This window comes from Myripristis murdjan, chromosome 17, assembly GCF_902150065.1.
Source record: "Myripristis murdjan chromosome 17, fMyrMur1.1, whole genome shotgun sequence".
In the NCBI taxonomy this organism is placed as follows: domain Eukaryota; kingdom Metazoa; phylum Chordata; class Actinopteri; order Holocentriformes; family Holocentridae; genus Myripristis; species Myripristis murdjan.
The window spans coordinates 9,832,058-9,859,264 of record NC_043996.1 but is presented as its reverse complement, the minus strand read 5'-3'; the positions used below and the strand labels follow the sequence as shown (position 1 = coordinate 9,859,264).

At 41.9% G+C, this 27,207-nt stretch overlaps 1 protein-coding gene across 3 annotated transcripts in view; it reads left to right on the top strand.

Annotated features, from left to right (window-relative positions):
* tox (thymocyte selection-associated high mobility group box) overlaps positions 1–15,353 on the top strand; it is a 50,927-nt gene extending 35,574 nt beyond the window's left edge. For 2 of the 3 annotated variants that reach the window (XM_030073642.1, XM_030073640.1), the window contains 6 exons: positions 4,692–4,937; positions 7,368–7,601; positions 9,757–9,837; positions 10,033–10,521; positions 13,921–14,081; positions 14,439–15,353. In XM_030073642.1, the coding sequence (XP_029929502.1) occupies positions 4,692–4,937; positions 7,368–7,601; positions 9,757–9,837; positions 10,033–10,521; positions 13,921–14,081; positions 14,439–14,475 (1,248 nt within the window). In that variant the 3' untranslated portion in view covers positions 14,476–15,353. The remainder of the gene's footprint in view (positions 1–4,691; positions 4,938–7,367; positions 7,602–9,756; positions 9,838–10,032; positions 10,522–13,920; positions 14,082–14,438) is intronic. The other variant, XM_030073641.1, reaches the window with a different exon arrangement.
* Positions 15,354–27,207: the final 11,854 nt, after the last annotated feature.

Sequence of the window (27,207 nt, the reverse complement as noted above, 5' to 3'; positions counted from 1 at the left end):
TGATCTAACTTTAAGTCTGCCCCAATACTCAGACTTTTGGATGTGAATACATTAATTGCCAGAAAATTATTGTCTGAACACTGTTTACTTTCAACAGCATATTAACATTCAACAAGCCATGGCTCTTTTTTTCTGATGTAAGTGAAAGATTCAGTCTTCTCAGGTCTGTTCACTAGTGATTTGCCTGGCTGTGTGCCAAGAGCAGGAAAAAAACAGACCTCGAGTTTCACCACTCTGCTTTTCATATTGAAATTCAGACATTAACCACACCTATGTGAAGAGATGAGCCTCCTATGTCAAGCCAGTTTTTCCCTTCACATGTTGCATGAGTCAGTAGCGGGCGAGTTATTCATCAGGGTTTTCCCTTCCTGTTCATCTCGTAGGTCACCCCGTAGATGTTTTTGTCTGATCACTTAAAGGAAAATCTGAATTGTAGCTTTCCATTTGTAATGTTTCTAGTTAGAACAGTCTTTCCTGACTCAGTTCCAATTAGGGCAATATGGCCAAAAATGTCATTGTGTTAAAATTTTACACATATTTCAGTATATATCAAATTAATGTTTTTTTCACATTTTAAAGGATAGTTTTTGTTTGTGCATGAAAGGTGAAGTAACGAAAAGCTTAATTATAGTCCAAAAATATTTTTCACTCTTTCTATTCCAGACTCTGCTAGGCCTAGGTTAAGTGAGAATTAGAATATTTAAAAAATGTTCAAGAAATGGTATTAACAGAATAAAGTAGATAAAATCTATATTCTGGTCTAAATATCTTGCACAGTCTCCAACTGTTTTCAACTCAAGTGTCTCAGTGGAGAAAAGCAAACAAACAGGCAAAAGAAATCCCCTCTTTCTTGTTTAGTAATCGTACATCTTTTGCAAGCATGCTGAATCGTACGGAATTATATGCAAAACATTTCAGAACATGAGAAACTAGGACTACTTAATAGTGTTTAAGGTGATGGGAAATGTTTGTGATGTTTCCAGGCTTAGTCGGCAATGATCGTCAACAAAGATTTCAGTGCATTTTGCTCCACTTAGACATTACAGAGCAAAAATATTTCCATGTTGACAGTGTCCTCTGTCACCTTCGCTTACTTTCAAATCTACAAAGACATTATGCTAATCTCCTTTAACCAAGCACAACAGTACAGTGTGCAGTTCCTGTGTGTGTCTTCTTGCTCGTAACTGGGTGTGCTGCCAAACCGTCCTCTATTCCTTCCACTCTTGGCTGTTTTCGTCATTTGTGCGCTCGCTGTAAATTCTTTCCACATGATTTGCTATTTGTGCCTCAGTTGTTGAATGCTAATATGCTTGCATTTATTGAATATGGTATTGAATATTTTTATTATATCGGCATAATTATTTTTATTGGTTTATCACCCACCCAGATTTCCAATAATCTTGTATTCATTCCGTTTATGTTATGTGACCACTGAGAGACTGAAACCTCCTAACCCTTCCAGACAAACCAACTACCCATGCCAGTGGAAATCTACGTCATTGATGATAATTTAACTTTCTTTCACCTCATGAAAATATCATTTTTTTAAAAAAATCCCGATGTGGCCCACTGATACAAATCGGATTAACTATTGTTCAGCATTTCCCTCAATGTGTGACCGAGATCTGCTGTTTAATCATGCCATGTAAGTAGAACATTGGATGTTGAAGTTTCTAAAGGATAGTGGCAGTGTCATTTTGTTATTTGTCATTTGATCTAATCCAGTCCTAACCCAACCGGCACCAAACCACATCAAATACTATTCAGCATTTCTACTGCAAAGTACGTCAATATGAGACCCATCTCCATGTCAGAGAAATGTCAGCCAGTGTTACATCTAAATACCACAGCCATATTCAGACGGGCGCTACCAGTAAACGAGTTCATGTAATGTGTTCCTGAGAGGGGCAGCCAGTACACCTAACCACATCCGTTTATTATTCAGCACCTATGAAAAGGAAATTCTGAATACACGCATCAGCCAAGACCCATCTTAATATTTCTGACAATAGGTGTCAATGTTCCCAACGTGAGGGTGTTACATAGCAGAGAGTTTTGGTTTACTAAGAAATGGGGACGCACATGGCACATTTCAGACTGGTGAAGCTCAGGTCAAAGTGCACAATAGTTCAGATCTTGGTTTAAACTGAATGACTGGTCTTTGATAAATGCTTGTCATGTCATTTGGAAACTGTTTAGACAAGAAAATCCCACACAAACATGAAAATGAGTGCTCACACAGTACGTGGTCACTGAAAAGCGTTTTCTCATTTTGTCCAGAACAGTCCACCTTAAATACAGAATATAATGGTGGCTAAGAAACTTTTGTTTTCAGTTTTTATTACAAAGTAATGAGTTTTTCTCCCTCAGTTGATACTTCTTACTCAAGAACACATCATTTAGAACTGATATGAATCAATAGTTTCATATTTCTGAGAAATACTTGTATGAAACTGAGATATATGTCACATCACATATTTCACTCAGCTATTAACACATATATGCTGTTGATACACAACGGAAACTATTTTGGTCTTTTAATAAATAATACCAAACATTAACTGAATTACTGTGGTCTTCTGTGGGTTATTGCCCTTAATGTTCATACTTTAATTTTGAAAAGGACTTCCAATGAAAAATATTTTGCAGTTTAACCCCAGTGAGCATCTTTGGAAAGATAAAAAAAAATGGATTAAAGGATTTAAAAAAAAAAAAAAAGAAAAAAGAAAAAGACAAGGTTGGTTTTATAAGGGGAGGTGGAGTAATGTAATAATTACCGGAGCATCTCCACTATTTTAGTCCTGTCCTAATTAGCCATGTCAGTAACTTTTACGGACTGCACACTGTAAAGTAGTAGTTTTCCTGGGACTTATTATGGAGCTGCTTTATCTTGCATTACAGAGGTCCTGTGATCATTATTACTTTACAGACTTTGTCCTTTTCTTTATATAACAACATTCACATCAATAAATCATGAGGAAGTGGCTTGACTTGCTAAGGATTGTCACTGTTGACAAGGGATTGGCTAAATTCATTCTTGTAACATGATTTAGGCAGACATATTGGGGAGGAAGATGGATGAAAAGGAGAGTGAAGGTTTCAAGAGGAGAGAGAAGAAATGAAAGGAGAGCAGAGGAGTGGTTAAAGAGGATCCTACAAGTTTCTAAACACACCTGTCCACTTAGCCAGGTGGATTACCTGCCTAAGGTGTGCGTGTGTGTGTGTGTGTGTGTGTGTGTGAGAGAGAGAGAGAGAGAGAGAGAGAGAGAGAGAGAGAGAGAGAGAGAGAGAGAGTGTGTAGGGTGTCCTGAGGCCTTATTGAGACACCTGTTCAAGTCTGTTGTATCAGATAAGATGACGGGTGCACCAGAGAGAGTGAGCACAGAAAGAAAACAAAATTAAAATGGCAACTTAATTAACAGCAATTCATAAACTGCTTGTAAGCCTACCTGTATATGTCTTTACTAAATTCACTGAACAAGGAAAAAAGAGTTACAACTCTTGTCACTCAGTAAACAAAAGCATTTTTTCAGTTTTGCAAAAGAAAAAAGTGTTCTTGCCTTTATCCATTTCCTCATGGATGTGGTTTTTGACTCACATGTCAGGTTCTTCAATGTCTCACATCAAATAACCTTACTTTTTCTTTTCAACCCAGCTGATCTAAACATGCCATATTTAGATTTCTAAAACTTTTGACGCCTGTTCATTATAACCAGCAGACGTAGTAGATGTAACAGATGTACAGGACACTTTCTTCATGGGGTGACCTGCATGTCAAACATAAACTTTTAATAGTTTCTGCATGAAAATACCTTGGGCACACACACGGCCAAGCTACCATGGGACCTCTTTCATCGGTTTCTAACGGTGTTTTCCCACAGTGATTTTAAACCAGATTTATTCTTTGTAAAGCTACAATATGCAACTTTGACACAAAAATAACAATCAATGAATAGAACATATTATGTATTATTAGTGTGTGTGACCCTGTGCATATATGTGTTAATCCAAGGTTTGCCTGAAATTGGTTCTTCAGTGATGTTCAGGATGTTTTGGACCTAATATTTGCTGTGGGCATGCCCAGCAGCTGTGGCTTGATTGTGGCTGCTAAGCACACAAAAGTCAAAGCAATGACAACAATGGCGGGAAGCCCCAAGAGAAGCTAAATGTGTCAGGCAATACCTGTTAAAAGTACGGGCGAATACTATCCTTGCTTGTTTTATCGGAAAGCCCTTTCTTTCACTGTCTCCTTTTTCACTTCCTGTGATGGCTTTACAGATGCCTTATGCTTACCTCTGCTAGTCACCATTTCAAGGTCGACAGCTCATCTAGAGGAGTGAGAAGTGTTGGCACAAGAACCAACTGGGGGGGAGGAGGGCAGGAGCAACTTACTACATAAGAAGAGGACCAGCAAGCAAACTGAGGAAGCAGATTCACATCTCTGCCCTTGTTGTGGTCCTTTGTTTGAGGAGAACTTAAACAATGCCATCATCCAAAAAAACAGTTCTGCCCTCCTAATCCCCCAGTTGCCATACTGTGAAGGAGGACACATGATTCAATCATGTGTCTTGTTTTAGGTGTGCTAACATTTAACAAAAAAAACCTCATCAGGTCCTTGATCTGCCTTACTCTCCCTACTGTAAGCCTACTGCTTTCATAATCACATCTGATCGCATCTTGTTTTTGCACAGATGCAGCAGATGGTGAACTCTGATTCGCGGTTTACCAGTAGCCAGCAGCCAATAGAAGCAGCCCTCGGACCCAGAAGCCAGTCGGGCATTGGCCAGCAGACTCAGTTGGCTACTATCAATCAATCCCAGCTGGGTCTCAGTGGGAACTCTGTTACCCATAATTCCCCCTCACCCCCAGGAAGTAAATCGGCCACACCTTCCCCCTCCAGCTCAGCACACGAGGATGAAAATGATGATACACTGAGGGTAATAAACGTACACACACACACACACACACACGCCACCCACTTGTTTGTTTGAGTTATTGAGTCATATCTCACTGCGTTGTAGCCTCCATTTGTGTGTGCGCGCACATGCAGACAGTGGAGAGTTGTTATGTAAATGCTTTATGTCATAATAGGCCCATTCTCCATGCATATCAACTACATGGAAATTAGCTCCCTCACTTTACAGTGAGGTCTAGAAGTATTTGGTCAGTGACACAATATTCATAATTTTGCCCTTGTACACAACCAACAGTGGATTTGAAATGGAGTTATCAAGACGTGATTGAAGTGCAGATTTTCAGCTTTAATTTAAGAGGTTGAAAAAAACATGGCATTAACTGTTAAGGAATTACAGCCAGTTTTATACATTGTCACCCCAATTTTAGAGGCTCAAAACCTATTGGACAAACTACATAACATACATAACTGTAATTATAAGGATTATATTCAGTATTTAGAGGAAAATCCTTTGCAGTTTATGACTGCCTGAAGCCTGGAACCCATGGACAACATCACCAAATTCTGAATTTCTGAGTTTCCTTTCATTCTCCACACTTTTCTGTGTGGAGAACACACTTCTCTTCCCATCCTTTCACACACTTCTCTTCCCATCCTTCTGGTACAGTCTGGTAATCTTTGTTTCATCTGTCCGAAGAACCTTTTTCCAGAATTGGGCGGGCTTTTTTAGATGTTTTTTTGCAAAGTCTAATCTGGCCGTCCTGTTCTTGAGTGACACCAGTGGTTTGCACCTTGCTGTATACCCTCTGTATTTATTTTCTCACAAACATTTCTTGACTGTAGATTTGGACAATGATACTCCTGCCTCCTCCAGAGGGTTTTGGACTTCCCTAGACATGATGAATGGGTTTTTCTTCATCAGGGAAAGAATTCTTTAGTCATCCACTTTACATGTCTTCTGTGGTCTTCCAGGCCTTTTGGTGTTGCTGAGCTTATCAGTGCATTCTTTCTTTTTCAGAATATACCAAACTGTTGATCTGGCTACTCCTAAAGTTGTTGCTATATGTCTGCTAGATTTTATTTGCTTTTTGAGCCTAATGATGGCCTCCTCCACCTGCACATGCACCTCTTTGGATCGCATGTTGAGGGTTCTGAGAAACAGCTACCAAATGCAAATGCAAACACTTGGATTGAACTCCAAGTCTTTTATTTTCATAATTTCTCTTGGAATAATGGCTGAAAAGGCCACACCTGGCCATGAAATTGATTTTTAGTCAAGTGTCCGGTTATTTTTGAGCCTCTGAAAATGGGATGACAATGTTTATACCTGGCTGTAGTTCCTTACAAATTTTTGTTCAACCTCTTAAGTTAAAGCTGAAAGTCTGCGCTTCAGTAACGTCTTCATTACTCCATTTCAAATCCACTGTGGTGGTGTACAAAATTCTGAATACTGTGTCGCTGTCCAAATACTACCTAACTATAGCTGTCGCACCCCGCATCCCCCCAAACAGCAACTCGGCACTTAGCTAACTCTTCACATTCTTTGGAAAGTAAACCACTGAAGTCCTGTTCAATACTGTTTACCACTGGTATCATTCTTACGGTTTATATGTAGAGCTACAAGTAAACTTGCTACATCATGGGCAACATAATAATCCAAGAAACTGGTTTCCTCAGAGATGAGGATTAGTAACCAAGATAAACACGATGTTGGTATCTTAGTGGACTGTAAAGAACAAAATCAATATAAAAATGTTATTGGTCATTAGTCCATAATGTCATCTCTGTATGATCGTCTTGTTATGGTCAGATCTCCTCTAGAATGGAGTGCAGGAGTTCCCTGTAGTTTATTTTTTAATTACTATGTTTAGTTGATTTAACTTAATTCACAAGAAATTATACTAATTAGATTGTAGAATGACCCTTTTAATTGTTAATTTCACACTCACCACCATTAATATCTATGTCAGCAGAATATAATTTCAACTCAACAGCTAGAAAAATCTTCTCATTAGGGTCCCTGGAGCAAAACCCTTTAATAAAAATATTGGGGCTTATTGTGTGTGTAATTGAGGCTCTGTGACATGAAAACATATGAGAACCATTTTCTGCTTGTGTATTTCCTTTACCTTGCCTCATTACTTTTGCTGATGATTTTATAATGTTATTGGGTTCTTTTTATTTTTTTTATTTGCAAATTTAACTGTTCTATAATTAAAGGTTTTTATTATTAGTTGTAGTAGTAGTAATATTATTGTTATCTGTAGTAGTAGTAGCAGTAGTGGTGCTCTTTATTAAAATTAGAAACACAGTTTCTTGCTTTGATTGCGGGATGCAACTGTTGGCTTTCAGAAAAGCCATTACAGGGAAACTTGCCCCGTCCATCCATTTATCCAGCCCCTTCTCCACATAAATCCACCTCTTTCCCTCCCCCTTCTCCTCTTATCTATAGAATATTGGAGGGGAGAAGCGCCCAGCTGCACTGGACACCCCTAAGAAACCAAAAACACCAAAGAAGAAGAAGCGCAAAGACCCCAACGAGCCAGTGAAGCCGGTATCTGCCTATGCCTTGTTCTTCAGGGACACTCAGGCTAACATCAAGGCCCAGAACCCCAATGCCACCTTTGGGGAAGTGTCAAAGATTGTTGCCTCCATGTGGGACGGCCTGGGGGAGGAACAGAAACAGGTAGATTCACTGCTATTGATGTTGGTATCCATGTGTATCCATCCTTGCTAGACTTTACCTACCTTTTTAGTCAGAAATGTTTACATATATATATCACAGCAGTTACAGGGCTCAAGTGTGACCAAATTGGTCATATAATTTGGTTCCACAACATAAGATTTGACTGGGTTGCATTGATGCCAATAGAAAAGAAAAACATTTTTTGAATGAAAATTATAAAAAGTAATGTATAGTTGTGGAGTTGAGTACATGGCTTTGGAAATAAAGGTTAAAAGTAGTTCCAAATGGATGCTCGATGGTCTTGATTTAGACCTGCTATTACAACTATCAAGCCCTTTAATTATGTGTCCAAACAGCTGTTTTGTGGTGGCTCCAGCGTTCACTCTTCGTCCCAGGCCTTGGTATCCTGCTGGCAGTTCAATCAAAGTTGCAGTAGTTTTTGTTTTCCCAGCTCGCAGAAGCTGAGAGCAAAAGCTAATAGGAGTTTGTTGATGACATTGACTCCATGCTCGTGCACACAGCCCACACACTGAAGTCTTTAACACTGGAGAAAGTCACAGCCAGTTTTTTTCAAATCAAGGGGATGCTAAATTAAAAGATGGGCAGTCATCAGCCTTTTCTGTATGGAAAGCACACAGAGGTCAGGTTTTTATCACAGTTGCAGGTGCATAAATGAGTGCAGCCAAAGTAGATGTTGATGTCACCAACTGATGCAGTTATTCACTCTGGTGTTACCAGTAGACCACCTGACAAGAAAATTGGAAACATATTGGAAGAGGGCCGTGTATTTCGAGTGTAAATACAAGTAACATTTTCACAATTAGCGGTAAAGGTAGATGGTTGAAGGAGTGATGATGGAAAATCACTTGTATCATGTTTGTCCTCAGACAAAGAGAACAAACTCACTCAGAGCGACATCAGGGCAGAGAAACAATTGACTGTGTGTCAAGGGAAATGCAGTCTTAATTGTGACTGCATGAACAATACTACTGTGGGAACTGTAAACACCTAATTACATTTAATTTGACAATGATATATTGATGTTTAGCGTACAGCAAATGCTACTGCACACTCATATACAAGTACAGTTTATCTCTGGGTCTCTCACAAACCTTTGCTCAAACACACAACTGAGTGAGGATGTTTGACTGAAAGGAAAGGACATTGTGGTTCCTGCTGCAGTGTATGTTGGGTAAATAGCGACAGTTCATAGGGATGAATATCCATGAGAAACATAAGCCTTTATGTTTAGAGGATTAGACAGTTCAGTAGATTGTCACCTGATTCATGGTATGGCTGCTCATTGGGGATTGTGTTGTCAGATATTGAAGCTGTGTTATGGCTTTATTGCAAGTTTAGTTTTCAGCGTCATCTGCACATAAAACAGTCTTTAATTGGTTTACTTAAATGTTATAATGTGGAAAGTGATTTACCTGTGGTGTGATTAATGTCTTCACACCACATGCTGCACTACTTCTTGGCACACAAGCCAGCTGTTTCTCAGTTGCACTATTTAGTCATTCTCATGTATAAATGAAAAATGAATTGAATAGATGCCCATGTTTAAGATTTTTCCTTTGCAATATCAGTATGGATTTGATGTTTGAGCAGTTTAGATCTCATCAAAATGATGAGGAGTGTGGTTGTGTCTCATGCTACAGTCCCATGGGAATGAACTACTAAACAAGTACAGATTGTGACCAGTTTTCACAGCGCCGTCTTGGCAGTGATCTCTAGTTATTTCTGAAAATCGCTGACAGGATTTTTAGATTTGTGTGAGAATTCACAACTAAGGTTCACAGAGAAGAATTTGTATACTATACCACTATTACTTACTTTACCATTAATATTCAGACACTGCCTGATGATTTGTAGAAAAAGAGTCTCATACTGACCGACTGACCTGAACTTCCTTCTTGATGATGAAATTTAAACAGAGATGGGCTTTTTTTTTCAGTCAGATGACAAAGCGGATCCTCAGGTCAGATTGGTCAAGGGTGTTTGATATTGTGGTTGGAGTGTAATGCTGATCTTACCACAAATATTTGGCTTTATCTCATCATTAGAACTGCCTACTAATGTGATATTCATCTGCTAGCTTCAATATTTTATTTAGTTTTTAAATAGTATTTTATATATTCTCTTTCTATCTCAGATATACAAGAAGAAGACTGAGACAGCTAAGAAGGAGTATCTGAAACAGCTGGCTGCATACAGGGCCAGTCTGGTCTCACAGGTACTCCACACACATACACACACACACACACACACACACACACACACACGCTCTCAATTCAAGTCCCTAAAATTAAAAAAATGGTCATTATGGAGATCAAACTGAACTCTCTCTCTCTCCCTCCCCCTCCCTCTCTCTCTCTCTCTCTCTCTCTCTCCCTCCCTCTCTCCCTCTCTCTCTGGCTGCCCCCCCCAGTCCACCCAGAGTTACAATGACCCATCTGAGATGAAGCCGCTCCACTCGTCCTCTTCATCCTCTTCCTCCTCTACCTCCATGTTTACACCCAAACCTTCAGTCTACCCTGGTCATCCAAGCCAGCACTCCTCCCTCCACTCCCTGTCCCACACTCACCCTCTCACTCCCTCCCACCACCCGGGCATGTACATGCCCTACCCACCCCCATCACACCCTTCTCATGCCAGGAGCCCCGACCTCGGCCCCCACCTGCCCCCTCCTCACCCCCAGATTCACCCGCAGCTCCAGGCCCTGTCCTCCAGAGGGACTGCTCCCCGGCCCAGTGTCCCCCACCAAGGAGCGCTGTCCTTGGGCAGTGTGGCGACAGCATCCCCACCTCCTCTCCAGGTCAGCCCTCCGCTCCATGGCCAAGCACACCTGGGCGGGCTGCACAGTCCACACCACCAACATCAGCATCTGGGCATGACACACTCACCTGCCATGACACAGGTCAGACACGTGTTGAGTATACATCTTATGTCACATCTTGGGTTGTCTGTGTGTCAGATATGACACCACTGGTCTGATTCTGACAAAACCTAAGTGAAAGATCCAGTTTACCAATGTGTGTTGCAAGTTTGGTTGTCTCTCTCCATGAAAGCAGTTTCACTCAGGGACGTTGCTGCCTTGCTAAATGCTCAAACCAGGCAGAATGAGTCAAATGACAAAGGCACAATGTGCTGGGTGCAAGCTATGTCATCACAGAAATCACAAGGTTAGCGACCAATCAAGGTACGAAACTTTGCACACCGGAGTGGGGATTCCTGTTCCAATGTGCAGTGTTACAAACCAATTTCTGTCATTGTCATAATATTAAAAGCTTGACAGATAATTTTAGATACTGTCTGACTTATTCACTGATAAAAAGGCTGCTGTTAAAATCCACCAGCAAAAACTGCAATTCAGCAGCAACAAATCTGTACAAACTGTGCAGTAGTTGATGAATTTTCCAACATTTAACCAAATGCTAGAAAGAAAAGTCTAGCAGACAATGCAGATGGCCAACAAAAGGTTTTCATAACAGACTTGCAGCTTGCAACAATTCTATCTTTACATGAGTATAGGCATCCATAAATGGTAAGATACACCCATACACATCATACATGTCAGCCTGAAAATGAAGCTGTTGTTAATTGCCGCTGTTTGAGACACAAGGTTTTCCTCTGACAGCAACAACATACGTGTCTATCTTCCTTAACCCGACTCCCTTTCCTTCCTTTTACACACATACACAAAGACACACACACACATACACACACACATTCAGGTTTCCCATCTCTTCTAGGTAATAGCCATCTCGCAGGCTGTGTGCCGCTGATTTAAAAGCTGCACAGAGGTGGATGGAGATGGATGAATACATCAGTGGAGGAGACAAAACACACACACACACACACACACACACACACAGAGTGAGGAAATGAGATGGGTACTAGAGAGGGAGGGAATGCATCAGCATCTCCTTGTGGACTTGAATTGAGTTGAATGGAAGTGATCTGAAATGAACTGAATCCACGATATTCTGGTGACATTTATCATCAACCATTTTGACCCCAAACACTGATCACTGATGGGTGTGTCGCTACATTAGTGAACCTCTGTAATTTGTTGTCTACTTATGAAAATGGTTGTGATGTGAATTGGCATAATTGGAGGAATAGACGGGATGTTAGGAGGTAGAAATAAACAAATACATTGAAATTGCTGAAATAGGAAGAATTTGAAACTTGTTCATTACAGATTCAATGTGGAACCAGGTTTTGGCTGAATTTTTGTTGCTCCTGTCCAGTCTTTTTGATCTTTATGTCTGTATTTCTGTCAGTCAGTCACTCAGCCTGTCATCATCTTGGAAGAGGATCAAGAGAGCAGACACTTGCCTCTGAAAGGATTATAAATATGAATTTGTTGAGTCCAATGTGAGACTTATTGAGGTGTGATAGCGCGAGTGTGTCTTCTGAATGGTTAAACTGTGTCTCTGGTTGGGTGGGGGGCTGGATTGCCACTAAGTCTCCCTTCCCATTTTATCCCCCTTTTTATGGCGCACTTTTAAATCCCACACTCCCATAATCCCCCCCTCTCTCTCCTCCATTTTGCATATTTTGTAGGGGAAAGAAGGAGAGAGAGCAAACAAAAAGGAACAGAAAAAGCAAAAAAAGACAGAGCTTCAAACTTTTTCATTTTTTTCTCCCTGAGTGAAGAGTGGGGGATGACGGGGGAAGGGACAGAGAGAGAGAGAGAGAGAGAGAGAGAGAGAGACAAAAGAGGCAGATGGGGTCTTTGTGAAGGAGTGAAGGAGAAGAATTTGCTCAACAATGGATGAATAGGTGAGGTAGAGGAGGAGAGGGGGAGAACCCAACCACCTGCTGTCCTCCTCTTTCTCTTCTTTCACTCCCAACACTCAGATTAACTCCCCTTTCAGCCTCTCTCTCTCTCTCTCTCTCTCTCTCTCTCTCTCTCTCTCTCTCTCCCTCTCACACACACACACATACATAGACTCTCTCCACACTCATTTTTATTTTTTCTCTCCTATTCTCCCTCTCTCCACCCTCCCACCCCCAAGTGTCCTAGAGTTTGAGTAACTGTCGTTGCGCCTCCTCACCTCCTTTTACCTCTCTCCCCCCTCACTCCCCAAATTACACCCCCCCACCACCACCCTACAACAGATGATAACATCAGTGAGACACAGAAACTCTCTAATTACTGCTGATAACCTGGACCTGATCCCTCTTTTAATTCAATTCAATTCACCAAATTTCAAAGTAGTGCTTAAGCTAAATTTGCCTAAACCATTTTCAATTATTTGGTGTGAAAACATGTACTTAACATCATTCCAGGATCAGCAAAATTTATATTTATTTACTTTTTATTGTTTATTTGATAGGGACAGATACAGTATACATAATCTGATGCAAGTATCACAACATCCCAGCTGCAACAGCTGCTAATTTGTGACACATATCACAAGAAGGGCTTTTGTGAAAGTAAAGGATTAAAACAGTAAACTTAAAAAAAAGAAGAGCAAGGAAAACAGATAGTACGATAAGATACAAATACAGACATAACCCTAAACATGAGTACAAGTTTTTTTTTTCTGAATTAACCAGGACTTGGCAACACTTAATGAAATGATTAGAAAACATGCATTTCAAAACAGTATATAATAATATCTGTAACAATGCATGACAGTTCCATAATTGAGAACATGTATTAATGCAAATTCATGAAAAACCAGCAAGAATATACTGGCCAGGACCATTAGAGCCAGAGTTTGTGTGTGCATTAGTCTTATTTTCCTCTGTCCCTTTCTTTCTCTCACTACTATTCTCTGGTCAGAGCTTTAGTTTTTTCAAATGTTTCAGTTGCTCTTAATATTTCCAGACACCTCAACAGCCTCAACAGTGCTCTCTTCACTTGCAAAAGAGTATAAAAGGACATTTCTTACATTCTATTTTTTCCCAAGTATTCAAAATATATTGATCTAGTATTTTGCCAAGCCTGTCTGCTGTTCACTGTGCTGCTGTGATACATTTACCATTGATTTTAATGGCCTGTCTGTTAAAGCTACCAACAGCATTGTTGAGCTGCAGCATTTCAGGCAATTCTCTAACAGTGAATAGTGAATTCTATAAAGAGTAAATATAGATTCTCTGAATTTTCATGGCTCATCGTAAAACCGTCTGACTGTGGCAGGTGTTTTCTTTTTTTCCTCAGTGTGATCTGCTGTTATTTTGTACAAACAGCCCGTCTCACAACAGAATCAAAAGCTAGAGTTCCCTCCCTCCACCTTAATGAGGACCAGGTGAATTTGTTTTGTAAGACGCCTTTTAATATTGCCCCCTTCCTTTTCTGCAGGGCTACCACCCCTCTCACCAGCCGGACTACCAGCCAATGGGAGGAGGGATGCTAAATGGTGGCACCGTGATGTCATCATCAGTGGACTACCACCAGCTGGGTCGGCCCACACCCAACCACCACTCAGCCCTGGACTGGAGTACCGATTACCAAGGCAACGGGTAGGTGGTAGGGTTTGACTGCCGGATCTACTTTCTAATTCAAACAGTAAAATAACAAGAGAAAAATTGTTAAATTTCCTCATAAAATCTACCCAATATCTTGTTCTTATATTTTCATTTTTACTTATCATAAAAAGAAACATATAAAGCTTACTTCCCCAAAACAATCTGTGTGCTCCTTTAACGGTGTCACATAGACAAGTGTAGTCTTGTAGTGTAGCACTGATCAGTTACACAGGAGGTAACCAATACGGCTATATCGTACTGAGTGCAGTAAGATTTTCAGTGTTTTGATTAGAGACTGTAGCATGTGAATTGTCCTAACCTATTTTGTTCTTTCTCCTGTCCGTCTTCCAGAGGCATTCAGAGAGACAAACCTCTGTTCCTTAGCTAATCGAAGGATCAAGTGAGGCCAAACCTTAGTCAAGCCCGACTACTGCCACACCTAGTAACCTCTAGCTTCACCTCACCTTTGACCCAGCCAAGCCTAGCTCAAACATAGGACCCTTGGAAAACTAAACCAAGCAACTGGATCCGCACTGGACTCAACCACAGTCCAGCACAAGCCACCATCACCCTAAACTAAACCTCAGTTAGCCACTTATAAAAGAAACCTGCCCTCATAGTAACACCTGCTCAGACACCACTGACTGTTCCCAAGCCAGTCTCACCCTCATTCCCTCATCAGCCCTGGACGAGCCACGTACTGGACCTCAACAAACTTCAACCATCCCCTCTGTACATCTCATTTAATCTAGTCTTTCAGGCATTCAGCTGTTAACCAGAGTCTTGCTGTGGGTTGTTTTCATTTTTGCACCATTTGGCATCCCCAACTACTGAGCACCAGCCAGAGGGGATGCAAAATGGCTGCACAGGACTGCTGCGATGTCATGTGCACAGGAGGGACACAACAGGACGGTGTTAAGATCAAGGATTGGAAATGGTTTCTCCCATGTCCCATAATTAAACTATCTGGTTTTATTTGAAGCCTGGCTGATCCCTGCTGTGGCCAAATTCTGTTGTATATTCTGCTGACCGTTAACTGGACAAGATACGGCCTGCTGTGATTGGCATTTGATTAGAAATAAATAAATATAAAGTGTATACGGAAACATATTCTGTCTGCGTGCCCAAAAGGTCCCCTAGCACTTACCTGGTGGAGTTTGATGTAAACACATGGCTACATGTGAGCGAAAAAAAAAAAAAAAAAATCTTTGTTTCTTGTTTTGTAAAGACGATGATGATGGTCAGCTCCAATCGGACTAAAATCCTGTAACATAATTGTTTGCTCTCATTTGTAGCCATTTGAAATGTTGCTGTCTAAATTCTGTGGAGCTGATGTTTCCCACTGGTTCTTTGATTATTTCTACTAGTGGGAGACTGGAGCAAATAAGACCCAGAAAAGAGTTGTATTACGTGGTGGCACACAACAAATAAATCTATGGATGGGATACGGTTGTGTAGCCCCTCACACAGTTTCAACTGAAGTCCCCCCTCAATGTCTGTCGACTGAGTTAGGCAGAAAAGTTCCTAACAAAAGCAGTGCTGAATAGCAGAGTGATAATTACACTGCTTATTCAGCTAAAGAAGGGAAACAGCAGCCGGAGCCGCTTGTTGCCTTTTAACCAGGCATGGAATTGTGAATAATTGTGTAAGATGAAATGATTTTCATTGTTTTCTTGCAGTAAACCTCAGATCTGCAGGGGTAGAACCTCATTGTATTTTAGTCCATGAAAAAAAAAATGAAATGGTTAAAGAACGCTTTGTTGAATAAAAGAAGCAAAAATAATCCTTTGTATGATGACAGCTCCTCCTCCTGGCATATGTCTGTCAATGATATTGATTTGGATCCAAACTGTGTGCACGCGCGCGCGCGTGTGTGTGTGTGTGTGTGTGTGCGTGTGTGTGTGTGTGTGTGTGTGTGTGAAGCCTATTAATGAGGAAGCGGAGTACAGGCTGTTGTTAACCCAGATATCTGGTCTTGTCATCTTTCTATCTCTCTCTGCCCAGAGACTATTTAAGGAACTATAACTGTTGCTGGGTTGATTATGTTTTATTATTGCTGTTTTTTTTTATAATATAAAAATTTTTGGTTTTAGTGTTGATGATGATGATGATAAACATGTCTCTTTCTGTATCTCTTTATATTAATGTGTTCTCTGACAGACAAAAGGACTCCGTGCAAACAACCACAGGAAGATTTTCTTATTTTTAGATTCTAATAATGTGTTTGAGAATAAAGTCGGCGCTGCATTGATGTGCAGTCATCACTCCAAGATGTGTCTCTTCTTTATTTCAGTGTTTTTGTTATTGTGTAACTAGCAGTAATGTGCATTTTAAAGACCTCTGTTTAGCCCATGCCCCTGGTTGTTCTTGAAAAACAAATTTCTTTGATAATTCAGTTTACACAGAAAGATAAAATTTCTGTTTTAACCCATTTTGATATGAATGTGATCTTTTCAATGTGGTTTCAGGAGAAAAAAAAATCAACTTGTAGCTGTTCTCGTGTATCTATTCACATCAAACATGGGTCTGCTGGAGTTGTTAGGGGTGCTACATTTAGCTTTTTAGCATCAATAAATGATCACCACATTAATTTTGATTTTTTAAAATTATTTGATTTTACAAACGGACAAATAAGTCCAAGGCCATACTTTGTCCTTAGTTTGCATATATTTTTATTTGGTTCAAGGTGGAAAAAACATTGCAACATAGAACAGATGGCGCTGTGACCTGCTCGAACATTTCCTCTGCATCTTTGCCGTAGCATCGTGGGAATCAAGCTGATCATCACAGGAATTAAAGACTGAGAGAGAAAACATGGAGACCCATGCTGCACCTACACACTTTAATTAAAAGTATTGAGAAACTTAAAGGTAACTTTAAGGTAAAGACGAGTTGGACGTGAGCACTGCCTTATGAAAAGTCACCAAGACACAAGAAATGTTAAAAGGTCAAAGTTAGTTTGACTGATGAGCTCATGATAAATGTCTTTGAAAGTATGATTTAGCTGCTTTCCTTAGGCTACTGTTTTTTTGTTTTTGTTTTTATCCAAAATCACACAATATCATAATATAATTCTTACAGAATTGCAATACCTAACAAGTCAGCATCCAAGTACCGTGAATCATGTCATATCATATGAGGAGGTTGCTCCTGCTTCCTGTCCTTACATCTTTCTCTTTGTTACTGTTTTATTCACTCAGGTCCCATCAAGCTGTGGGAATAAGGTGCGTTCACATGGCAGGATCACTCTTAGTCCAGTAATTCTCATTTTAAAGCTTACTGGCCTGATTCATACTGTAGCAAGCCTAATGATTACTAATCAATAGCATCGATCAGCAGCTATCAATATTCACTCACATCAGTCGGGCGACATGAGATGAGCTAATGCAGTGCACTGGCTGGATCGGAGGCGGGGTGCCAGCAACAGTTACAACAATATGTGCGTGTCACAAGTCGTTTCTATACGTTTCCACTTCTCAGCAGAAACATGCGTGCATGCAGTGTGGAGGCGGGCCAGAGCTGCAAAAACTCCCAGCAGGCATTTCTTCCACACGGCAGTCAACATTTGCATTTCACACACAAATGCCCAGGGACGAAGTTAGAATTAGTTGTAACAATGCAGGCTTGTGCTGGTGAAGGCCTGGCTGGGTTTTGGGGAAACAGAGACAATACAACAGTGTGTATCAGAGCTGTGCAACAAACAGCCCTCTGGTTTCTCTCTGGTCAAACATGCAAGTGTCTTTTCAGTGCTTGAAACTTGGTAACCCCAAGTGTCTTCCCTAATCAGGAGGAGTTGTATGCAATGGAAAAGAGGAAAAAGTCAGAATCCTGACATTAATCTCAGGATTCAGACTTTTCTCTGAGAACTCTGAGATTATTGTCAGAACTCAATTTTTACATTTTTGTGTGGCCCCTAATCCTCTTCTGTGGGAGTGGATGGGAGTCTAGTGCTGATTGTTGCCTCCATCAGTTAATCAGTTATCTAATGAATCAAACAGGGCACCATGGGGTACCTTGACACATCAGAGTTTCACCAAGTGTGAAAAGTTTCTCCATTGAAACTTATGTGCGCTTGGAAACTGTACTGGTATTGAACTGTATTTTACCAGTACAACAGCAGAAAACAAAATGTTACTTACACATGGCAGATGATAGCAAATGTCAGTTAACACCTGCAGTGCAGGCCAGCCGCTGCTGAGTCAAAAAGTTACTGCTTATCTCTTACAGATCCCTCCCTGCCACGCAATCAGCACTAAAATGCTGGTGAAAGAAGAAATAATGTCCATCCAGCATCCTTGTCATTCCATTCTATTAATTTTTGCTATTTTTTAACTTATATTTCTGTATTTTTTTGTTAATTTGCCAATAGTGTCTTAATTGCCCTTTCTTTTTTTGTGTTTTTCAGAATGAATTTACAGGTTTTAAGGGGTTAAATTCATTTTCACTAGTCAAGTGTCCTCAGTACACAGCAGCAGGTATATACTGCCCTCTGGAGACCAGGAGATGCAACCTCCCTGAGCCTCGTGTGTAGTTATCTGAGCAGGGATCCGCTGTGACTGTCGGGTATCAGCTCATCAGCTCAGTGTGTGAGGGCTGTGTTTGTGGACTGAGACTGAGTCGTGTGTGTGATGTGAGAAAACAGCAGCCGGTGACTGTCCAGCCGGCTGGGACTGGAAACACACACCTCAGCTCAAAACCACAACGCTCTGTGTTGAAAAATGCTCACTAAATATTTTCCAATCGTTTCAATCAGCCTAAGTAGCTACTGAATATATAAAAATAACAATTTGACTAAATATATTTACTATTTTTGTCTGAGAGTTTTATCATCCCAGGATAAAAGTTCCAATTCAGAGGCTGAGAATAAAATTCGCAGGACATTTCGATTTTTTATGTATGAAATATTGAATATTTACACAAAATATTCATCGTCTACAGCTTCAATAGTAATATTGATATGTGTGATGGACTCATTTTTAGTAACTGTAACTTCAGGATAGCCTTAAGGGCATCAGTCTGTAAAACGTGCAATAAAATGGTATTTTCTTTTATTGTTTTGCCTCTAAAGGTTCAGTAATGGGTTTCAGTAATTCAGTGTTCAGGCCGGCTCAGCTAACAGGTTTATTATCGCTGGCTTCAGATGAGAGGTTTAGTGACGGCCTGAATGCTGTTTGGAGTAATATTCTGTGGGAAAAACTGAATCTTTGTACATTTTTGGAACTGTGTGAGCTTCTCAATGGTCAAATAAAAATGAAAATAAAATCAAGACAAAAATATTGGTATTGGTTTCATTTTTCAGAACCCATGTTAGTCAAACCCTGATGTGAGGTTTTCACGGCTGCTCTCTGCCAGCAGGTTCACAGCTCCTTGATGTTGTTATTTCTTCTCTCAGAAAAGCTTAGACCTGCATATCAGACTGTAATAAAAAAAAAATAAAGAGTAAAAACACGAAAAGCAAATGATTCAGTGAGATCTTAAGTGATATACCCATCCATTACATAATTCATTGTTATCACACATTTAAAATACTGTTTGATTATGCCAATATTACCAATTTATTTCTAAAGTGAATATCTACTGAAGCATTTAATTCACTTATTATGTTAACAAGCTGTCTTATTTTGCTGATTGCCTTTTCAAGAATTAAAATCAAGGGCATAATAAAGTGCCGTTTTAAATCTCATATTAAAACCAATCTTTTTAAATTAGCTCTTAATTAATTTATTCCTTGCTATCTTTTACTATTTTCCTTGAAACATTGTTTGTAACCTTGTTGTTTTCTGTGTTGTACCTCCTGCTGTTTTGATACTTGATTAGAAGTTATAAAGCTATATAAATAAAGTTATTATTATTAATTAGCTTTATAATTTGTATAATTGAGGACATTTTCAGGTTTTTAATTTTAAGGCGCACCAGCAGTAACAGCACCACTGAGAGGTAGAGGAGACCATTTGTCTTGTTTGCAGTCATTTTAACAAGCTATCACAGTTAATTTGACAATGCTGTACTGATATTTATAACGCTACATGATATTTAATCAGTAAATCTGGGCTCAGTACATCCGGGAGCTGTGACCTCTGCAGCGGAGGGTCGAGGAGATGAAGAGCCCCAGAAAGTGAAGGCGTGCAGAGTGTAAGCTGAAGCCCCTCAGGCGGCGCTCAGAGGTCAGCGGTGTGACCTGTGAAACCCAACACACTGCAAAGAGCCGCCCTGGTGCCAAAGCTGAAACCCGACCTGCCGTGAAGCCTCCGTGCAGCTCCAGCCTCGCTGCCTGTTTCCTGTCGACTTTGACCTGCTACCTTGAGCCCTCAAGCGGACACGTTTGCTCTATGGTGCTGGCCTGCAAATTCCTGTTTTGCTCTCTTTTTTTAAAATTTTTTGTCCATTTTTGATGTGAATGCTCATCATTTCTTCCTTGCAACTCCCAGAAATCAACTGTCAGTCAAACGGTGTGCCCAGCACTGTGATGTCTTCCATCTTGGATGCTCTGCTGATGGAGGGAGGCTGGCTGGGTGGGTGGGTGTGTGTGTGGGTGTGTGTGTGTTTGGCAGGTGGTCACTGGGGGTTCAGGGTTAGGGTCAGGGCTGGGTGTCTGGACTGGAGGTCATGATTGGCTGGAGGCTGGTGGTCAGTGTCCGACCTGGAGGTCATGGTGTACTATGACTTTAGGTGTACCAGGGGCACGACACAGTACCAGGGGTTTTCAAGTGATTTCCAGCCAAAGTGAAGAAATTCAATGAAGTTTTTATCAACCAAACTGCTGGAATGCATGACTGATACAATTTTGCTGAAACCGAAAAACCTCTCCAAAACCAAAAGTAAACTTTCTTGGTGTTTGAACCAAAATCAGCCGGCAGGTTCATCCAACAAGTCTTTTAATACTCATAAGGCCTCTCAACAATTTCAATTATAGACAAAGATATTTACAAAATATGTTATTTTAAAAAATCTTCCATTGTATTTCTTTCATAACACTAAGTAGTGAAAAAAAAATCACATTTATAAAAAAATAAAAGTAAATCAAACATTTGCAAAACACCCAAAAAGAGTCACAGTACACAGTAACATTTTGGTGCAGCTCATAACACTAAATGCCATGTATGTGTCTTGTAGGTGATGATGTGCTTCTCACCGCTGGTTTACAGCAAAGTGACATGCTATCTACAGCCGCTGGTCAGCAGCTACAAAAAGAATGGCTTTTGTTTGTTTGCTGTGAACTATCGTATTTTCCTCTCCAGCGCCGTGGGCGGTCGGCTGGACGTCTTTTCAGGAAGTACCAGCCTGAGCTTCCTCCTGGGGGAGGAGCCTCCTTCCTCTGACAGGTACTCCTGCTGCAGTAGTGTGGCGCCCCCTGCAGGTCCCTCAGCGGTGGCAACACCCGCACCTGCCAAATTGGCCGCCATTGCGTCTACAGGCCCGTCAGATTGGCTATTATTGTTTGACAGATTCTCAACAGTCACCGGCCCGGGAGGCTGAGGAGCCGGAGCGTCCCCAGCCAGAGGTCCCTGAGCTTGGGCCGGGACGGAGGGGCCTGGAGGTCGTGGGGCCTCCCCGCTCTGAGGGCCCGGTCCCTGGGTCAGATCAGGCCTGGGCCTGGAGTCTGCAGGCAGCTGGCTCTGGGAGAGAGGCTGGGCGTGTGTGGATGTGACGGCAGCTGCTACAGAAATAGAAGAAAGCGCTCCAAGCTGGGATGAGGCTGCTGGATGGGCTGGAAGGGCTGTGTGTGTTGCAGTGCCTTGCAAAGGGTTAGCGTGCACAGTGTTCGCTAGGAGAGAGGTAGCAGGAGAAGTGAGTCCAGCGTATGCTACGTTATGGCCGATGGTGTTAGCTGGATTGCTGGGGATTATTGAATTAGCTGCTGGGGCCACGTTGCCGAGCAAGTTCCCGCCCTGCAGAGAGAGGCTGCTGCCGCTCAGCTGTGGGCCGGCCAGGCCCAGCAACGACAGGCCGGCGGAGCGAGTCCTGTCTGCGGAGGGGAGGGAGAAAGCAGGCTGGGAGGGGAACTGAGCACCCAAACTGGTTCCACAGGGCTGGACACCGGGACCCTGCATGATCTGTGCTGGAAGCCCCGCCTGCTGTCCAATCACAGAGCTCCCTGAGACTTTAGTGGCGTCTGATTGGCCGGCTGTGTTGGCGGCATCACCAGGTGTGTGCTGGGACGTCTCCGGATGTGTTTTATCAGGCTGGTCACCTTCTGTACTGTCCGGACAGTCTTGCTCACTTTTAGACGTTGGCTTTTTCTGTTTAGAGGAGGTCTTGCTTTTCTCTCCTCCTTCTTCATCCCCGTCTTCTCCCTCCTCCTCCTTCTCAGTCGATGCTTTACTCTTGGCAGGTTTCTTCCCTTTCTTGCTGCTCTGTTTGTTGTCCCGACTCGAGCTGCCTCTCCCTTTCCCGTCCTGTCTCTTCTCTGGACTCTTGGACTTTTCTCTCTTGGAGCTGCCTCTCTCGGAGTGGCCCTGCTCCGATTTCTTCTTGGGATGAACTTTGCTTCTTTTTAGCGGATTCAGGTTCAGTTTGACCCTCACCACCTTGCTGGAATGAACCTTATGCCTCGCAGAGCCTCCCTCTCCTCCTCCTCCTCTTCTCTCTTTGTTTCGGGACATGCTCCCCTCCTCCTCCCACCTGTTGTCTTTGTGAAATTTTCCTCCCTCGAGTATTTTGGAGCTTTCCAGGTCGAACGTGACATTTCTCATTTCCCTCCTGTTGCCCATGTTCCTCTCCAAGTCAAACTGGCTGTAATTTGCATCCCAGGCCCTGTCACTCTGTCTGTAGTGAGGAGGGAAGCCATTAGAAGGAGCAGAGTGTCTCATATTGCTGTGAAACCTCTCCTGCCTGTCTGCTGGTCTGTACTCGTACGTCTTGTGGCAGCCCTCACAGCTTAATATCTCCTGTCCGCCTCTGCTCTGAGCCTCCATATCAATCCGGTAGCTGTCCATGTCTCTGTTTGTTTTATAAGCAGGCAGGCCCTCTGGTCTCAGGCTGCCCTGGGTGACTGTTTCTCTCTGTGAAGGAGGGTAAAAATTAGAGCTGCTATGTAAGAGTGGCTTTCTGTCGGTCACAACAACGTCCCTGGTTAACATCCCCTCTTGAGGGAATGGCTGCCGAGTCCCCGGCCTCCTTCGCTCCTCCTCCATCATCATCATCATCCTCACTCTCCTCCTCTCTCGCTCCTCCTCTCCCTCCATCCCTCCATCCATCCTGTTGTCCCGCCTCATCAGGTTCAGCCTGGCCCCTCTCGGTCCTTCAGCACTGCAGTCAGGACACCTAAAATGGCCCCCGCCCCCGCCTGCCCTGAACCTAAACTGGTCACCGCTGGTCTCTGTCCTCAGGTCCAACACGGTCGCGTCCCTGTCCCATGGCTGGCTGCTGTTGGCTGGCATGAGATCTCTCTTCCTCTCGTTCCCATCTCGGTGACTGGCATCATGGTTGGCGACTGCTCTCCCTCCCTCCTCCTCCTCCTTCTGCTTCTGTCGCTTACTTTCTTCCTGCTTCTTCCTGCGAGCCGCTCGGTAACAGATCAGGACCCCCAGCAGAGTCAAGCCAACGCCGCCTGCAACACAGCAGCACACCACTCAGAGGCTTTAGTGGTACATGCACTGCATGTCCAGAGTGCCTTTCCTGTCTACCGACCCTTCAAAGTGCTCATATTCATCTGTGCACACACACATTCACACACCGAGGCTCCTATGACTGTCTTACTGGACTCCCAGTATCCTCTGCACAGGGAGTTCCAGTTGCTTTAGCTTTCCTATAAGTGCCAAAACTAATAGGTACATGAGATCCTTCATCCCATCAGCTGCTGTTTTCTGGGGTTTGGACAAGCTTTAACCATACTATTATCTTCTGTTTTTGATTTCAACTCTGATTTCCTTATTAAAGATATTCTATACTAGCTCTATTCTTCCTTAAACAAACACTGCCTGATTTGAATAGTTGACAGTTAACAAAGAAAAATACGGCATGATTGTTTTTACTAGCGACCTATTATCTTTTTATTCTCTTCTGTTCTCACCGGTGAAGCAGATCACAGCGGTGATGGCCAGGTCTCGGACGTAGAAGTCAGTTGTCACACTATTGGCCGCCTTGACGGACGGGGCAAAGCTGGCCTTGGTCAGCTCGGGCACGGTGGTTACAGTCGGGATCTCAGTGCTCACAGTCACCATCCTACGACCATTACTATGGAGGGCCTGGAGAGACCAGAGGGAAAGGTGAGACTTCTGATATAATATTACACTCCAGTCATCCTATAGGTGTGTACATAAGAACAGAGAACAGGACATCCTGCTCATCTTTTTACAAGAACATACAACGCAACCACTTTTATTTACATTGGGTGTCTGTGTCAATTCAGTGTGTGTGTAGGTGTGTGTGTGTTACCTATAATGTGAGCCAGTCTGCGGCAGATAACATCATCCTCAGAGCCAACCATGCAGAGAGCAGGGCAGGATGGGAGGCGGGACGAGCGCTCAGCTCCGATGACTGACAGCAGCAGCAGCAGCAGCAAAATACCTAAAAAAATTCATAAAACTCAACATTTTTTCCTCAAATTAAAGCTGGCAGAATCTCACAATAATTCCAAGTCAACATTTTGGAAAGCTGTTTCATTATCTTATAAACCTACTTTTTTTTTTTTTTTTTTACCTGCAATGACAATGGGACAACTAGCCAGCATATTTAAAGTTGAAAAAAGTGACCATGCAAGACAAATTACAGCTTCTTATGAATAATGCAGGCTGTTAAAACATTACAATCAAAACTTACTGGTCATGTTGTGTTACAGCAGAGACAGCATGGTGAGGCGGCACGTCCTTCACAGAGCATCTTCAGCATCTTCCTCTCAACAGCACCTGGATCCATTCAAACATGTCACCCACAGTGTTTTCTCTGTCAGCTGTGATATTGCAAACCAGGAACCCCACTATCATCATCAGTCAACACCATCACTGCCGTCCTCAGCACTTCTTTTGTTTTTGCTCTGCTGCTCTGACCCCTAAGCCAGGATTCCCCGGAGCCTGGCTTATAAAAGCTTACGCACATACATATTTTCATTTTAACATGTCCACAGCAAGTCTTTCTAATTCTGCACAACATATCAATGAATAGCATCATGTATTTTATTTATTTATTTATTGGAAATCTTTGCCCAATAGGATGGAGCATTACATCAAACAGCATGTATATGGCCCCAGTGTTTGTGCTAGTAGTGCTGGTTTGAGACACAATGACATGATTAATAGTTTATACCATCCACACTGCAAAAATCTCCATCTTAATCTTAAAAATCTTACTATCTTTCATTTTTCCTAACACAAGTGAAAAAATCTGCCAGTGGAATGAGATAATCTCTTGATCCCAAAGCTGTTTCACTTGTTTAAGGATTTTTTTTGTAGGGATAAGCTGGTTTTAAGAAAAATAAGATTTTGACCCTGAATATGAGACTAAGTGACTCATAGAAAAGCAGATTTTTTTTTTTTTTTTTTGCAGTGTGTTATTTGACAATTTCTGTCCAAAACAGGGACAAGACCATCTCTGACAGGAGGAAAGTGGTTTGAATCACTTTTCTGTGCGCTGTCATAGAAAGCAGAAAAACACAGCACTGATGGCACTCTTAAGGTTTTTCCACAAATGAGACCCATGACTTCTGCTCGCTAAAGAAAGCAGAACTAGAGGACAGAGGTAGCTCTCTGAAGCCGCTGGTAGTTCAGTGCAGAGGAGGCAAAGGTTTCCATCAGCACCCGGCCACCACCACACAGAAATGCTTTACACCACAAACTTCCTTTTGACAGAACATCTGGGGGGAATTTATGCTGTTAGATACAATTAAAAAAAATCATATTACTGTCAATACAGTGGAAGAACGAAATACTGAGCATTACATATTGTCTCACTGTGCTGCTTTCTAAATGTTAACCTCTTCCTTGTTTTGCTGCGGACCGCCTCGCACCTCCTCAGCCACCTCACCCTGTCACCTGACCTCAGCTTGGGAATCACTGGGTTGGGTTGCCAGTTGCCATGTTTATTAACTCTGTTCTGAGTTGCTAGGAAATCAAACAGTTAAATAAACAGTATGGCAACCTGAGATCTGTTTGTGTGGATGCTACAGTCCCCCCCTCTAAAATTGTCTATGTGTGCTGGTTGGTGCACTGTACATCCTGAGTGTGTGTGTGTGTGTGTGTGTGTGTGTGTGTGTGTCTGCTTGCAGGCTGTCCCATCCTCTCACTACGATCCAGGGGCCTCCATAGGGCCACACCAATTCAGTGTCACAGATTTCACACCTGATACATATATTTAGATTTTAATATATATATATATATATTAATAAATAGAATGATAGTTTTCTTGTAATTAAAAAAATGCTTAATATGAAGTTTGTTTTTCTTTTGTTTTTGTTTTCAGGCTTTTCTTTTTTCTGATATTTTCTTCTTATTATTATACTAATGTTTTTTAATTTTTTTTTTTTTTTTTGCTAATTTGTTAATTGCCTTTTCCCCATGTTTTTGAATTTACCCCACTTTAACAGCCACTAGTTTAAAAGCAAGTGTGGATATGATGACCAAGCAGGTAGAGGCAAATACAGGTACAACAGACAATCCCTTCACTGTAATAAAGCTTTTAAAACCAGGAAAAGGCACCACTTACACCATATCACCACATTACCACAGTCAACATCCCAGTGAAACTTCTTACAATTACCAGCAACTACACACTATCATTTTGACATTATACTACATGTTGCCAGTATCCATGTTATATTTCTAAAAGGAGGGAGCAACATTACTGAGGGAAAACGTTCTGTACGTTTTAGACGAGAGTTCAAAATCCAGGGGGCTTCAGTGGATTTTACAGAACGTCTAAAGAGCTAAAAGACGGGGAGGCTGAAACCCACCAACACACTGCATTATTAATGTGATCTGCGCACCAAAATAAAGCCTCTAAAATGTGTGTGTGGTGCCATCAGGTGAGGTGCCAGCTGTCCCCGGAGGATGCTGCCTGGATGGATGACAGTCAGACAACTATCAGGTTTCTGTTAAAGCTCTTCTCCTAATGGGCCTTCCTCGTGTGTGTTTACTACCGGACACAGTGCGTTTCCTGTGATATACAGTTAGCGGGGGTGGATCAT